We start from the raw sequence: 17,010 nt of genomic DNA on the forward strand, positions 1-17,010 counted from the left end.
TTAACAATATTCAGTAATTAAGCTCTATCATGCATGCTTCAAATTCCATATAATTTGGCACATACATTAACGATAAGAAAGCACACTTGTCCAAAAAAAAACCTTTTAGCCTAGTTTTTTAGTATTAATGAATAACTTACATAATCAGTGATTTAGTGATTTTCAGTAATTGGGCTTTATCTTAATGTAAACAGCAAATTTCATATAATTTGGTACATATATCAACCATAACAATGCACACATGAGGTTTCCTGATATAGCTTTTACTTTTAATGAGTAATTTACCTTATTAGCAATCTTCAGCAATTCAGCTATATCTGTGGAATACATACTTCAAATTCCATATAATTTATCACATACATCAACCATCCTCTAAAGCCTGTTGGTATAGTTTTTAATTTTAATGGGTAATTTGCATAATTAATGATTTTCAGTAATTTGGCTATATCTTAAGAATACAAACTTCATTTAACTTGATACATTCATCAACCACAAAAAAATCATACATTTTGATGTAGTTGTTTGTTTAGTTTTTACATGTAATTGCGATGTGTAATTTCCATAAGTAATCATTTCAATAATTGGGCAATATCTTTAGAATGCAAACTTAAAATATCAGATAATTTAGTATATGTATTTATGCTAAAGACGAGTATGCATCATTTAAAGCTTGATAATGTAACTGATAAGCTAAATGGTTAATTTGCATAATAAATGATCTTTTTTATAATTAGACATGTTAACTATGTAAGCTTCAAACTTCATATAATTTCGTATCATTAATTTTCTAATTAAGTGGTACGTACATCATGTATAATAGCTGTAGTTCAGAGGTTTGCATTCCAACAATGTGTGTAGGCCCAAAAATCTATTATTTTGCCCTTACGGGAAGCATTCAGTTTAAATCTGGTGCTAGTAGTTCTGCACCTGCACCTGGAGTTGTTTGGAGAACAGGCCCGTTATAAATTGGCTTTTATTATTATTACATCTTAATACTTCCATATGCTCTAATTTGTTAATAGTTATGTCATTTTCTGCCTTGTAGTGAGTTGACAATCACTCTAATGTAGAATCGTTTTCATTACTCGGCAATATATGGACCGAGTCCTAACAATTCATCAGTTTTGTGTCCTTAAAGATGGTAGGAGTGGTGTTGGGAGATGATAGAGGTGGTGGTGGGTAATGGTGGTGGTGGGAAATTGAAACTCATACATCCAAAGGAAACAACATGTAAGTACTCAAATTCATTTTATTTTATTTTATTTTAATAAACACTCTTTACTGCGTGCGATGTAATAAAGGTTACTAGGACTAGACTGATCTCTCACAACACAGTTCAATGAACAACTATATCAGGCAGACACAAATGTCAACAGTTTCTGACAACAGACATGCAAGGGTGGACTTACAACAGTAGCTCCAAGACACTGGTTTGGATTACACTTTACAGATTAAACTGTCTAGCCTGAATGGTAGGGCAAAAATAGAACAATGATAAGAAACGGTTGGGTGAGATCCAGGCAAATGGGTGAGTAGTTTTGGTGAGATTTTCATTTCCTAGTCACTGATACTTACATGTATATCAAGTTGAATAAGTCCATTGGTGGTTATTAACATAGAGAACTTTTGAACCCCAATCAGTTCACTGTCCCTAAACTTACATGCTACTATCTTGTTGTTGAAATACATGTACACAAGTAAGTTTATGTATAGACAAGGAAGAAAGTGGTTTATGACAGCTTCCATTTCTGAACTCTAAACTGGGTACAACATGTACATGGCTCTGAACAGTTATAAAGCAACTATATCATGTATTTCAATAGGATGCCTTCAGGAACAATATTTTGGAAGTTAGGATATCTTGAACAGTTTGCAATGATTAACGAAATATAATAATATCCATATGGCGGTAACAATTTGTTAGACAAGTTATGATGCCAACAACAACCAGATAGACATTAATAACCATACTGTGAAATATGGACAGAATGTAACAAAAGAACTCTACTAGACAGACAGTTTTGTCAAATCCCCCCCCCCCCCAGTTTCAGTGTGCTATCTGTGTATGGGGGAGGGGAATGTGCCACTGCCAGTTTGTCAACCCTTCAAGTGTGCTATCCCTGTATGGGGGGGGGGGTGACACTAAGTTTTGTCTACACCCTCAGCGTCAGTGAACTATACATGTACCTGTATGGAGGAAGGGAATGTGCCACAACCCTTCAAGTGTGCTATCCCTGTATGGACGGGGGGTGGTGACACTAACAGTTTTGTCTACCCCTCAGGGTGCTATCCTTGTATAGGGGAGGGCAACATGTAAACTGTAAGATATGTTGTAATGTTCTGCCCTCAACGGCCTCCTCACCGCTGTGTGAGGGCGCCCCATCACAATGTACCTTACAGACTAAGCAGCATGAAGACCTAACCAAATCTACACCATCTGTCTTGTCTGTCAAATTATGATGATTTTAAATATGTCAATAAAGTACATAACAACGAAATAAATAAATAAATAGAAATCCTCATTCACATGTAAGATTTATATACTTACCTGTTTTTGACTAACACAAGAAAATATTAAACTTTTAATGCTGAATGAAACCTATTTTTTATTTGTAAACATACCCATGATACTGTTGAAACTTTTAATGCCGAATGAAACCTATTTATTATTTGTAAACATACTCATGATACTGTTGAAACTTTTAATGCTGAATGAAACCTATTTATTATTTGTAAACATACCCATGATACTGTTGAAACTTTTAATGCCGAATGAAACCTATTTATTATTTGTAAACATACTATTGAGTGTATGATAGACTAGTTTCCTTCTTCTTGATTCTTCTCTTTGTTCATCCTGAGTATAAACCTTGGTCTGATATGAAGTGCTTCTGTACAATAAGGAAATTGCAAAAACAAACTTAACATTGATCATCACGTCTTGAAGTGCACACCATACAAAGTTCAGTCAGTTGCATATATGTTCTTTTGTCTTGCCTTATTCACATTCATCCTTATTTATGCAATAAGCCGTTCTTCGTCTCGCAGCAGATCTCATGAGCTATTGCATCCATAGCAACCCTGTCAGGGTGGTCAAGCTGAAAGTGTCAAATGCTTAGCAACACTATTGTTCTCAACATCATCACATATGGCCACGACAAAAGCTTGACCATGATCACATGTTTGACAATCACTGATACTAGGCATATTTGCATATCTCGCAAGATCCGTAATGAGACGTAAAATACCTTATCTCACATAATTACATGTCAAACGATACCCATAACATAATATCTTACTCTGAGGAAGATAACATAACATAAGATAACATAAGATAACACAGCAGTATCTTACCCTGTGAGGTAGAAGCTTGTACTTGTGTACTATCAATGTCCTGAGTCTCATTGTCAACTAATGATATAAATGATGGTAATTTTCTCCTCCTCTTTGAGACATCCTTATCTTCCTTCATCTCATCACCACTGCCATCACTTCTATCATCAGTTCCTTTATCATCAATTGATATCTTTCTCTTTCTCTCATGTACACTACCAAAGACATATAATAAGTTACTTTAATCTAAGACTTTTATGTGGTTACAGTCAGGAAGAAGTAGAGGCAACATTTCATTTGTACATGTAATGTGTGTTACAGCATGCCATATTCCGTTTACCCACTTTGTACATGTAATGTGTATTACAGCATGCCATATTCCATTTACCCACTTTGTACATGTAATGTGTGTTACAGCATGCCATATTCCATTTACCCACTTTGTACATGTAATGTGTGTTACAGCATGCCATATTCCATTTACCCACTTTGTACATGTAATGTGTATTACAGCATGCCATATTCCATTTACCAACTTTGTACATGTAATGTGTGTTGCAGCATGCCATATTCCATTTACCAACTTTGTACATGTAATGTGTGTTACAGCATGCCATATTCCATTTACCCACTTTGTACATGTAATGTGTATACAGCATGCCATATTCCATTTACCAACTTTGTACATGTAATGTGTTTACAGCATGCCATATTCCATTAACCCACTTTGTACATGTAATGTGTGTTACAGCATGCCATATTCCATTTACCCACTTTGTACATGTAATGTGTGTTACAGCATGCCATATTCCATTTACCCACTTTGTACATGTAATGTGTGTTACAGCATGCCACATTCCATTTACCAACTTTGTAAATGTAATGTGTGTTACAGCATGCCATATTCCATTTACCAACTTTGTACATGTAATGTGTATACAGCATGCCATATTCCATTTACCAACTTTGTACATGTAATGTGTTTACAGCATGCCATATTCCATTTACCAACTTTGTACATGTAATGTGTATACAGCATGCCATATTCCATTTACCAACTTTGTACATGTAATGTGTATACAGCATGCCATATTCCATTTACCCACTTTGTACATGTAATGTGTATTACAGCATGCCATATTCCATTAACCAACTTTGTACATGTAATGTGTATACAGCATGCCATATTCCATTTACCCACATATTCATATACCAACTTTGTACATGTAATGTGTGTTACAGCATGCCACATTCCATTTACCAACTTTGTAAATGTAATGTGTGTTACAGCATGCCATATTCCATTTACCAACTTTGTACATGTAATGTGTATACAGCATGCCATATTCCATTTACCAACTTTGTACATGTAATGTGTTTACAGCATGCCATATTCCATTTACCAACTTTGTACATGTAATGTGTATACAGCATGCCATATTCCATTTACCAACTTTGTACATGTAATGTGTATACAGCATGCCATATTCCATTTACCCACTTTGTACATGTAATGTGTATTACAGCATGCCATATTCCATTTACCAACTTTGTACATGTAATGTGTATACAGCATGCCATATTCCATTTACCAACTTTGTATGTGTAATGTGTGTTACAGCATGCCATATTCCATTTACCAACTTTGTACATGTAATGTGTATACAGCATGCCATATTCCATTTACCCACTTTGTACATGTAATGTGTGTTACAACATGCCATATTCCATTTACCAACTTTGTACATGTAATGTGTGTTACAGCATGCCATATTCCATTTACCAACTTTGTACATGTAATGTGTGTTACAGCATGCCACATTCCATTTACCAACTTTGTACATGTAATGTGTATACAGCATGCCATATTCCATTTACCAACTTTGTACATGTAATGTGTATACAGCATGCCATATTCCATTTACCAACTTTGTACATGTAATGTGTGTTACAGCATGCCATATTCCATTTACCAACTTTGTACATGTAATGTGTGTTACAGCATGCCATATTCCATTTACCAACTTTGTACAATCATGTAATGTGTATACAACATGCCATATTCCATTTACCAACTTTGTACATGTAATGTGTGTTACAGCATGCCACATTCCATTTACCCACTTTGTACATGTAATGTGTATACAGCATGCCATATTCCATTTACCAACTTTGTACATGTAATGTGTTTACAGCATGCCATATTCCATTTACCCACTTTGTACATGTAATGTGTATTACAGCATGCCATATTCCATTTACCCACTTTGTACATGTAATGTGTGTTACAGCATGCCATAATCCATTTACCCACTTTGTACATGTAATGTGTGTTACAACATGCCATATTCCATTTACCCACTTTGTACATGTAATGTGTGTTACAGCATGCCATATTCCATTTACCCACTTTGTACATGTAATGTGTGTTACAACATGCCATATTCCATTTACCCACTTTGTACATGTAATGTGTGTTACAGCATGCCATATTCCATTTACCCACTTTGTACATGTAATGTGTGTTACAGCATGCCATATTCCATTTACCCACTTTGTACTGAAGGGTATAACTTTCTATGTATTGAAGGGTACGACTTTCTATGTACTGAAGGGTATAACTTTCTATGTGTTGAAGGGTACAACTTTCTATGTACTGAAGGGTACAACTTTCTATGTGTTGAAGGGTACGACTTTCTATGTACTGAAGGGTACAACTTCCTATGTATTGAAGGGTATAACTTTCTATGTATTGAAGGGTACGACTTTCTATGTATTGAAGGGTACGACTTTCTATGTACTGAAGGGTACAACTTTCTATGTACTGAAGGGTACAACTTTCTATGTGTTGAAGGGTATAACTTTCTATGTACTGATGGGTATAACTTTCTATGTACTGAAGGGTATAACTTTCTATGTACTGAAGGGTACAACTTTCTATGTACTGAAGGGTACAACTTTCTATGTACTGAAGGGTACAACTTTCTATGTACTGAAGGGTACAACTTTCTATGTATTGAAGGGTACAACTTTCTATGTGTTGAAGGGTACAACTTTCTATGTACTGATGGGTACAACTTTCTATGTATTGAAGGGTACAACTTTCTATGTACTGAAGGGTACAACTTTCTATGTACTGAAGGGTACAACTTTCTATGTACTGAAGGGTATAACTTTCTATGTACTGAAGGGTACAACTTTCTATGTATTGAAGGGTACAACTTTCTATGTACTGAAAAGTATAACTTTCTATGTACTGAAGGGTACAACTTTCTATGTACTGAAGGGTACAACTTTCTATGTACTGAAGGGTACAACTTTCTATGTACTGAAGGGTACAACTTTCTATGTACTGAAGGGTACAACTTTCTATGTATTGAAGGGTACAACTTTCTATGTGTTGAAGGGTACAACTTTCTATGTACTGATGGGTACAACTTTCTATGTATTGAAGGGTACAACTTTCTATGTACTGAAGGGTACAACTTTCTATGTACTGAAGGGTACAACTTTCTATGTACTGATGGGTATAACTTTCTATGTACTGAAGGGTATAACTTTCTATGTACTGAAGGGTATAACTTTCTATGTACTCAAGGGTATAACTTTCTATGTACTGAAGTTACAGTATAAAGTTATACTGCACTAAAATTTCTTTGTCTTCTTTTGAACATGCAGCTGTATTTGGGAAGATTAAAGGACAGAAAAAACTCTAAGCACACTGACTTTAGAGTACTTACCATGTCTTACCATGGTGACTCTGAAAGACACTGACATGGGAATACTTACCATGACTCACCATGCTGATCCTTAGCTTCATGGTTTTCACTACATCTTCTCTTTTTGTCATTTTCATTGCTTTTGCTGACATTAGCTTTTCTCTTCCTTGTTTTCCGATTTCTATGCATCATTTTACACTTATTGCCATCAGGGCAAGTACCAGTTTTAGCAAAGTCTGGACACTCCAGGACATGTCTCTTTTTACACTACAAAGATAAGTAAACTTAGGTGATTTGGAACTGTATTCATCTATCCTTTAAGGTACATGTATATGGTAGTTTTAAAGAGCAGCTCATTTACATCTAAAAATATCACAAACCCAATGGGTAATGGACTGTACAAAAGATCATGGCATATGAATTCATTGGCTTGGCACACTTTTCAAGTTTTCATGGGCACTATTTGCCTCACATATTCCATACACATTGTTGGCATTACACGAGTAAGAGGCCATCAGTTATACAATGGTGCAGTAGCAAAAACTGATTACTTAAATTCATTTTTTACCAAAACAAATAATTCCATTTGCAGTCTGAATTGCATATAACACTGATTAGCTTATCTTACCAGCTTACCATCAAGACACCCCTAGGATTATTACTACATTTACCAACTAACTTTGTAATTAAATGTATCACCTAGACACCACCTGGGATCATCACTACCAACTAACTTTGCAATGTATCACTTAGACACCCCCTGTGATCATCACTACCAACTAACTTGTAATGTTTCACCTACACACCCCCTGGGATCATCACTACCAACTAACTTGTAATGTATCACCTAGACACCCCCTGTGATCATCACTACCAACTAACTTGTAATGTTTCACCTACATACCCCCTGGGATCATCACTACCAACTAACTTGTAATGTTTCACCTACACACCCCCTGGGATCATCACTACCAACTAACTTGTAATGTTTCACCTACACACCCCCTGGGATCATTACTACCAACTAACTTGTAATGTTTCACCTACACACCCCCTGGGATCATTACTACCAACTAACTTGTAATGTTTCACCTAGACACCCCCTGTGATCATCACTACCAACTAACTTGTAATGTTTCACCTACATACCCCCTGGGATCATCACTACCAACTAACTTGTAATGTTTCACCTACACACCCCCTGGGATCATTACTACCAACTAACTTGTAATGTTTCACCTACACACCCCCTGGGATCATTACTACCAACTAACTTGTAATGTTTCACCTACACACCCCCTGGGATCATTACTACCAACTAACTTTGTAACAAACCTATTTGCCAGGTACAGTATGTGATGAAAACACCTCTAGAAACATCTCAATCGAATTTCAGCTACATCCACAAAGTAGGTTTCATGATTTAATTTTTTGACCCAAATTGATTTTATTAGACATAATTAGTATAATATCAATGTCAGGATAGTTTTCTATTCAGTACTACTTTGACATCCTAATGTTAATAATTGCCCCAACTGATAGAATTATATCTAGTGTCAAAATTTAGTAATTAAAAGTCTTTTCTTCCTTTGACATGACAACTAGTCATTAGTTCATACCTTTTCTCCAAGTGGACAGTAACCTTTCAGAAAATCCTCACAAACAGCTGCTTTGCGGTTAACATTGACATGTAAATAGGGACAGTCATCTCTATTGCAAACACCTCGCAGGAAGTATGAACATACCGGCATCTGGAAGTTAGAATCAGTTTGAATTTAGTCATTTCATATATATGCAAATAGAAATTGAACTTATTTGTATTTTTGTAAATATAATTCTAAGTATTTTAAAGTATTTGACTAGACCTTCATATTTATGGCTTGCACATATTATTTGGATTCACTTTGCTGTCTCAAGATATACCAGTTTTCATGGGCAAGGAATAAAACTATAATGCAAGGTTAACTATTGACTAATTAAGAAAACAGATTGACAGCAATGATTCACATATCTAATACATATGGAAATACTTCAAAAGATGAATTTTCACCAACAGCAGATTTGATGGAAATTGTGCAAGACAAAAAATTGCACTCACACATATTGAGCACAATACAGAACATCAATAGTTGTTCAACTGATATTGTTTAGTCTAAGCTCACCTGATTCACTACAAGTTTCATGTGTATAATTTTTTAAACACTGGCAGATGACAATAAAATATTATGATAATATAAACAGTTTAGTTCAACCGACAATAGACTCACTGTTATTTATATCTATTCTTTGTAATTTCTCACAAAAATTGAATCCAATCCAATACATTTCAGATCTGTTTTGATTTTTGTTACACAGTATTTTCCACTTCAGTTACTGTTAACTGCCTGTACATGGATTCTGATTGTATGATATACCACGACAAAAGAGTTAATATTTTCAGAAACAAACCTTGTCTTTGGAAACTTTATGTGAAAATGGACACTTAGAATCTTTACATGTCCCTCGTAGAAATCTGTGACGAAAAAACCCCATTGCATATTGAGATGACACAATAGGTTAACATGGACTAAAAATTGCACACTGTATTGTGACAACACAATAGGTTAACATGGACTAAACATTGCACACTGTATTGTGACAACACAATAGGTTAACATGGACTAAACATTGCATACTGTATTGTGACAACACAATAGGTTAACATGGACTAAACATTGCACACTGTATTGTGACAACACAATGGGTTAACATGGACTAAACATTGCATACTGTATTGTGACAACACAATAGGTTAACATGGACTAAACATTGCACATTGTATTGTGACAACACAATAGGTTAACATGGACTAAACATTGCACACTGTATTGTGACAACACAATAGGTTAACATGGACTAAACATTGCATACTGTATTGTGACAACACAATAGGTTAACATGGACTAAACATCATTCCTCTACGCATCAAATGACAAATTTGACAACCTATATTTAAGCAATATACCACCCCCTGGGGATGGTAAACCAAGGGGTTTTCACCAGTGAACGAAATATATGAGTCAAAACCGAGTGGTATACCTAACCTAATTATACAGTCATACCTAATTATATAGTCATACCTAATTATACAGTCGTACCTAATTACAGTCATACTAATTATATAGTCATACCTAATTATACAGTCATACCTAATTATACAGTCATACCTAATTATACAGTCATACTAATTATACAATCATACCTAATTATATAGTCATACCTAATTATACAGTCATACTAATTATAGTCATACTAATTATAGTCATACTAATTATAGTCATACCTAATTATACAGTCATACCTAATTATACAGTCATACCTAATTATATAGTCATACCTAATTATACAGTCATACTAATTATAGTCATACTAATTATAGTCATACCTAATTATACAGTCATACCTAATTATATAGTCACACCTAATTATACAGTCACACCTAATTATAGTCATACCTAATTATACAGTCATACCTAATTATACAGTCATACCTAATTATACAGTCATACCTAATTATAGTCATACCTAATTATACAGTCATACCTAATTATACAGTCATACCTAATTATAGTCGTACCTAATTATACAGTCATACCTAATTATACAGTCATACCTAATTATAGTCATACCTAATTATAGTCATACCTAATTATACAGTCATACCTAATTATATAGTCACACCTAATTATACAGTCACACCTAATTATAGTCATACCTAATTATACAGTCATACCTAATTATACAGTCATACCTAATTATACAGTCATACCTAATTATAGTCATACCTAATTATACAGTCATACCTAATTATACAGTCATACCTAATTATAGTCGTACCTAATTATACAGTCATACCTAATTATACAGTCATACCTAATTATAGTCATACCTAATTATAGTCATACCTAATTATACAGTCATACCTAATTATACAGTCATACCTAATTATACAGTCATACCTAATTATACAGTCATACCTAATTATACAGTCATACCTAATTATAAAGTCATACCTAATTATAAAGTCATACCTAATTATAAAGTCATACCTAATTATACAGTCATACCTAATTATACAGTCATACCTAATTATACAGTCATACCTAATTATACAGTCATACCTAATTATACAGTCATACCTAATTATACAGTCATACCTAATTATACATGTATATCATTAGAAATGATAAATGTGCTGTAGATTAAAACCATCCTTCTGGAAAAAACTGTCTGTCATTTAAACAATTAAAGTAAACATGGCTAAATTATCGATTTATCATTTAGGAAAATGCAGTTACAATGAGAGATGTACTATTATATGTACAACTTACTGAGTGCATACAGCAACTTTATCTGGGTCATGTATGTAGGGACATTTGTCACCCCGATTACATTTTCCAAAACGATTGTAAAACATACAGAAGTGTTTAGGCTTTGATTTCTTCCATTTCATAGCATTTGTAGTCTGTATACTACGTTGTAATACTCGGCTGCAGAAAACAACAAACATTGTATTAATAATCATACAGTCACATTATTAAGGGAGCTTTCATTATTTATGACTGGGGGGGGAGGAATTGCTTTGGAAATCCCAACAATTTCAATAACCCCTCCTGCCTGGCTTGAAATTTTTTCGTAACCTCCCTCCTTGACACAATTTTTTCGTAATTCCCCCCCCCCCCCCACCATTTTAGTCATAACTTTTCTACAAACAATACACAAATTAAGGTTGAGTGTTCCATTGAGACACATACACATATACACGCATACATACATACATACATACATACATACATACATACATACATACATACATACATACATACATACATACATACATACAGACAGACAGACAGACAGACAGACATACATACATACATACATACATACATACATACATACATACAAACATTTTATTTTGAAATTGAATTTCCTCATAACATGATGGATGTAGCTTATTTCAAAAGGAAGAGGAAACAATGAATGTAGCTTATTCCCAAAGTAAAATTGGAAATTAGGCAGTATAAGTCGAATACAAGTTTATGGGAGGCAAGTGGGCAAGTGGGCCTGGGTAACCCCCTCCCATCCTTGGAGATTTTTGAAATTCAAGGACTAAAAGAATGCACTTTGTGGTGCTATTTTAAGATGTCAAGGTAGTAATAATACTACATACAATTTGAATCAAAATGAAGGAGGGGTTCCCCTTGAGCCCCTAAAATTTTTGAAATTCAAGGACTAAACTAAACTAGAAGTAAACTAAAAACGCCCATGTTCAGAGATATCATTTTAGCATTTTCCTGGGGTATTTGTAGTGAACCTGTATATTCACATTCTGTAGGCGAAGTGTATCATGGCTATATATCCCTTACTGCAAGAGTTCATCAAATATGCAAATAAGCAATTAATTGACTTGATACCATTTTATCTTTGCTCAGTCAATATCTATAACAAGTTTTATCAAATTTGGTGCAAACTTTCTTGCTATAGGATGAATTTACTGACACCACTAAATATCATTGTATGCCTTTCCCTTATCTTTGAAAATGAAACATCAATATTTAGGATGTAAAAAAGCCTGTAAGAGTAATGTAATAAAATAAGTAGTTGACTTGCTGGCTGGATCTACACTATTACATAATGGTGTCATTTCCTTCAAGTCCAAAGTCTGCCTCAAGATCAAATACAACAAGTGATGTTACAAAGACAGATTACGGCCAGGCTGGGTGCCTACTAAATGGCTTTACTGTGTGTACCAACATTGAAAAACATTACAGTGAAACAAGCCAAGACATATAAACTAATGAAATTGAATCTTTAGTATGCCTTCCCATACCTTTGGAAAGGAAATATCAATGTTTTACAAATAAAATAAGTATGTAATAAAAATAAGTAGTTGACTTGCTCGCTGGATCCACACACACACACACACACACACACACACACACACACACACACACACACACACACACACACACACACACACACACACACACACACACACACACACACACACACACACATGGTGTCATTTCCTTAAAGTCCAAAGTCTGCCTCAAGATCAAATACAAGTGAGATACAAAGACTGATTAGGCCTGACTGGGTGCCTACTATTAAAAGGTTAGTGCAATGAAAAGTTAGCTATATATTACCATGTTCTTTGTTTTCAACGTGTATTTAATCAGTATTTACCAGTTATAAATATCTGTGCAATGAAACCTGTCAGAGATTCACTTTCAGCTCAACAAGTCACCATATCATCCCAGTATCTGGTATACTTTCACTGACTGACATACATGTATAATCTACACCATTATATTCCAGATGAGTTGATCCTATTTGGTCTGACTTTGCCCTCCTGTGTGGCTTCAGCTGTTTATTTCTTTAACCAGATTATTCCGCTTACTACTTTATCAATTAATGATTTAATAGTTTCATGTAACAGAACTCAATGTACTAGTATCGGTTTGATCAATTTGTGTTACAGATTGTTTATGGTCTACTGTACTGGCTTCAGAAACTACATGTATATGTCAAATGTGTAATGCTTTTTCATAGGGACTACATGTATGTATATGCAATATGAACTGAAAAATTCTAACAGAAAAAACACTTAATAAATAACTTGCATAATAGTAGTATATATAGGTGTGTTCTATCAGTGTTAGCAAAAATTCTGAGTAGTCCCCCTCCCCCCCCCCTGTTTTTGAGTGACCCCCTGGTCATAATTAATGACAGCTCCCTAATGATATAATTCAACTTATTTCATGTCAAATTGTTGTTTTTATGCAATCCATTTTAATTGTGAGTTTTTAACAGTGGATGATCATACAAATAAACTCTGGACACTCGCATTTTAATATCATTCAGTTCAATGCTAGGACATCATAGATGTGATATCAAACTATCCTGTTGTACAACAAATACACACACACACACACACATGTATATGCAGGAAATGACATACCCTGTGGTCAACATGTGGTCATTAATGCAACGCTCCATTGCAAATACCAAGTAGTAGACATATTGAATCTAACACAACATACTTCCACTTTAATACTTGATGTCTTGTTTTAAAATTAAAAGAATTTTAACACTTACTGGGCCATTACTTTGGTGTACTCTGTCTCCTTTCTAACTAGAGTTCCTGGAGTTGTCTGTACAAAAGTCATGCCTCCAATATCAAGCCTTGACATTCCTTTGTCTATAGAGGGTGCTGCTACATTTCCAGTCTCTGGTTCCTTCCATCTCTTCAAAGTTTTACCAGATGAGTCCATAGTGAAACGTTGTCCCCTGACATTAATAATGACTTTGTCACTATGGGACTGTTTCTTGCTTGGTACTTCAGAGACAAAAAAGTTATAGGTTGATGACTTAGATAAATCATCTTTGCATCAAGTTGGTTTTGTCTAGTTTCTAGGCCTACTCTGCAGTAGTACAGAAGTGTCTTTGGATAAGATTGTTTTTTTACATGATGGAAAACAGAAGGAAATGTTCATTCATGCAACAAGTTTAGAATATTTCCCATTGTACAATCATTTCTGAGTATCTTCTCTTCACACTGATATTGTAAACATGTATAATGCTACTGTTCTTATTTAGCTGATCTGCTAATCCCCTCATTGTTTAAAACTGTTTAGTACCAATTGGCTCCAATCCGACGCAACACTATCGATGATAACGCGATCCTATTCAATGAGCACTATATCAGAGCTGCTTACACGATAGCAGCTTCACATATGATAAAAAATGTGCCGTGCAACATTTTAACTACAAAATACGACACTGCAACGACCACAACGCAAATTCCCGCTGCTATACTCGCTCTTTTAATTTTAGTTGCTTTCACAACGTCTATGAATGAACGTTGGGCTACTCACTCCGCAATCCGATATTTGAGAATTGTTTTTCATTTTACAAATCACCGATATTGTTTCATTGTTTCACATTGAATAATTCTAAACTTCATTGTTGTTGAAAACTGTAATTTCCATTCAAAAGGTTTGCTTTGAGGGTATGTAAATTTGACGGCTGCATAACCGAGCACAAATGAATCCATGATAATTTTCTAACTTGGACGTCATCACACTGTGATTACAATTTGAAGCTAGTAGCGGTGGATTCGTCAGGCAAATTACAAGTAATTCAACTGTTTCCAAGTCACTTTTCTCTATGTTTCTTATCAAGATATTATATTTGTTTATGGCTAAAGTTCAAGTAAATTACATTGCGGAAATACAAGGTTTCATATCACTGAGTCCGCAGCCTGAGAATAATAAACCGGTCATTCACTAATGAGTCAACATGTCATTGCTGATGTCATGTGCGTTGATTGCCGATGTATACATATTTGGTAAATGACACTCGTAGTCGTTCTCGGCTTAAATCCTATCGTATAAAGTGAAGTTTCAGTTGATATTGTTCGCAGTAATTATGAACTTCTAAGACCTGTTTTACTTGTAGTCGCATTAAAAGATATAAAATTAGTCATGACATACAAAGTGGGCGTACAGTGCGACACACTAATCACCGTTCCACTGCACTGGCACTGGCACTGTCATACCGTAATCCGACATCGTAAGTTGTACTTGTATTTTGGAAATTGAGCTTTTTGGTGCAAATTATTTTGACCGTTTCTCGCTTATTCATCATCATAAGCACACAGGGTTTTGGTTGTATAATTATGGAAATGTCAACACATTCCCAAGGGCCGCGGTCGATTACCGATACATCGCGTACAATTTAATTCGATTAATAATTTTGTATGCACACCTTCCTCTTCTGTCTGTGTATTATTATTATTATTATTTTTTTTGTAGACATCTGGATGTCTTTTTATCATTTTACGACATTAACTAGTTGTATGTACCTTTACGTGTGTTGTACGGGGCTACCAGGGAAACAAGTTCATTTCGAGCCCTGTTGATTGTGCATAGTTCCAATGTTTTTAACTTTTTTTTTTCAAATTATGGTCAAAGACGCACAGAGACGATGTCGGTACTGGAAACAAACCAAGGCGATAACATCAAATAACATCCTGAAACGCGTAAATACGATGTACTTATAGAAAACAAAGGAGGGCAAAAGTAATTAACTATTGTCAGTAATTCACGAACTATGAACACCTCATTATCTCCCGTTTCTCGTCGTTTATCATCTTCACGCGTCTTCACCAGGCATAACTCGTCCTGACGCGTAATTACGATGCACTTGATATATCTGCCTTCCCTAATAAAATAGCACCAATGGCATTGTAGCACAACTGTACAGTTTTTTAAAAAGTTTACCCACATGTTGATTCATGCTGGGTATAGGTGTTCATTTGCTGAATGACTATCCAATTGCCTATCCAACCATGTAACTGTTGTTATCTTTGAAATGTACACGATCATTTGGCTGTTGCTATGGGTGTGGTCATGTTGCTAGACATATTTGCATGCATTTTTTGAATGTCTGTTCACTTGTCCATGAATCCCTGATGTTATCTTTATAACATACGTGATCACTTGGGTGTTACTGTGGGCGAGGCCTTGTTGTATATCTGCATACATTTTTTGAATGTTTCTTCATTTGGCTATTAATCCCTATTATCTTTGCGATACGTGATCAGTTGGCTGTAGGTATGGGCATGGTCTTGTTATCTATGCAATATATGATATCATTTGACTGTTGCTATTGGGTGTGGCCTTGTTGCTAGGCACATTTACATACATTTTTTTAATGTTCATTCATTTGTCCATTAATCCCTGTTATCTTTGTGAAATATACCACCGTTTGGCTGTTGCTATGGGCGTGGTCATGGTTGCTAGGGTATTTGCATACATTTTTTTAATGTTTACTCGCCTACCAGATGATGTTATTTGACAAATATATCCTGCCATTTGGTTGTTGTTAAGGCTGTGGTCATGGTTGCTAGGGC

General features: G+C 35.0%; 1 protein-coding gene across 1 annotated transcript in view; it reads right to left on the reverse strand.

Moving 5' to 3' along the window:
* Window positions 1-1,276: 1,276 nt before the first annotated feature.
* LOC144438142 (uncharacterized) overlaps window positions 1,277-17,010 on the reverse strand; it is a 53,117-nt gene continuing 37,383 nt past the window's right edge. The window contains exons 5-11 of the mRNA XM_078127172.1: window positions 14,193-14,433; window positions 11,423-11,581; window positions 9,501-9,564; window positions 8,672-8,803; window positions 7,123-7,319; window positions 3,355-3,548; window positions 1,277-2,891 (exon numbers count right to left, since the gene is read on the reverse strand). Coding sequence (XP_077983298.1) covers window positions 2,821-2,891; window positions 3,355-3,548; window positions 7,123-7,319; window positions 8,672-8,803; window positions 9,501-9,564; window positions 11,423-11,581; window positions 14,193-14,433 — 1,058 coding nt within the window. The 3' untranslated portion in view covers window positions 1,277-2,820. The remainder of the gene's footprint in view (window positions 2,892-3,354; window positions 3,549-7,122; window positions 7,320-8,671; window positions 8,804-9,500; window positions 9,565-11,422; window positions 11,582-14,192; window positions 14,434-17,010) is intronic.

The sequence above is a fragment of the Glandiceps talaboti genome, chromosome 7 (genome assembly GCF_964340395.1).
Source record: "Glandiceps talaboti chromosome 7, keGlaTala1.1, whole genome shotgun sequence".
NCBI classification, from domain to species: Eukaryota; Metazoa; Hemichordata; class Enteropneusta; family Spengelidae; genus Glandiceps; species Glandiceps talaboti.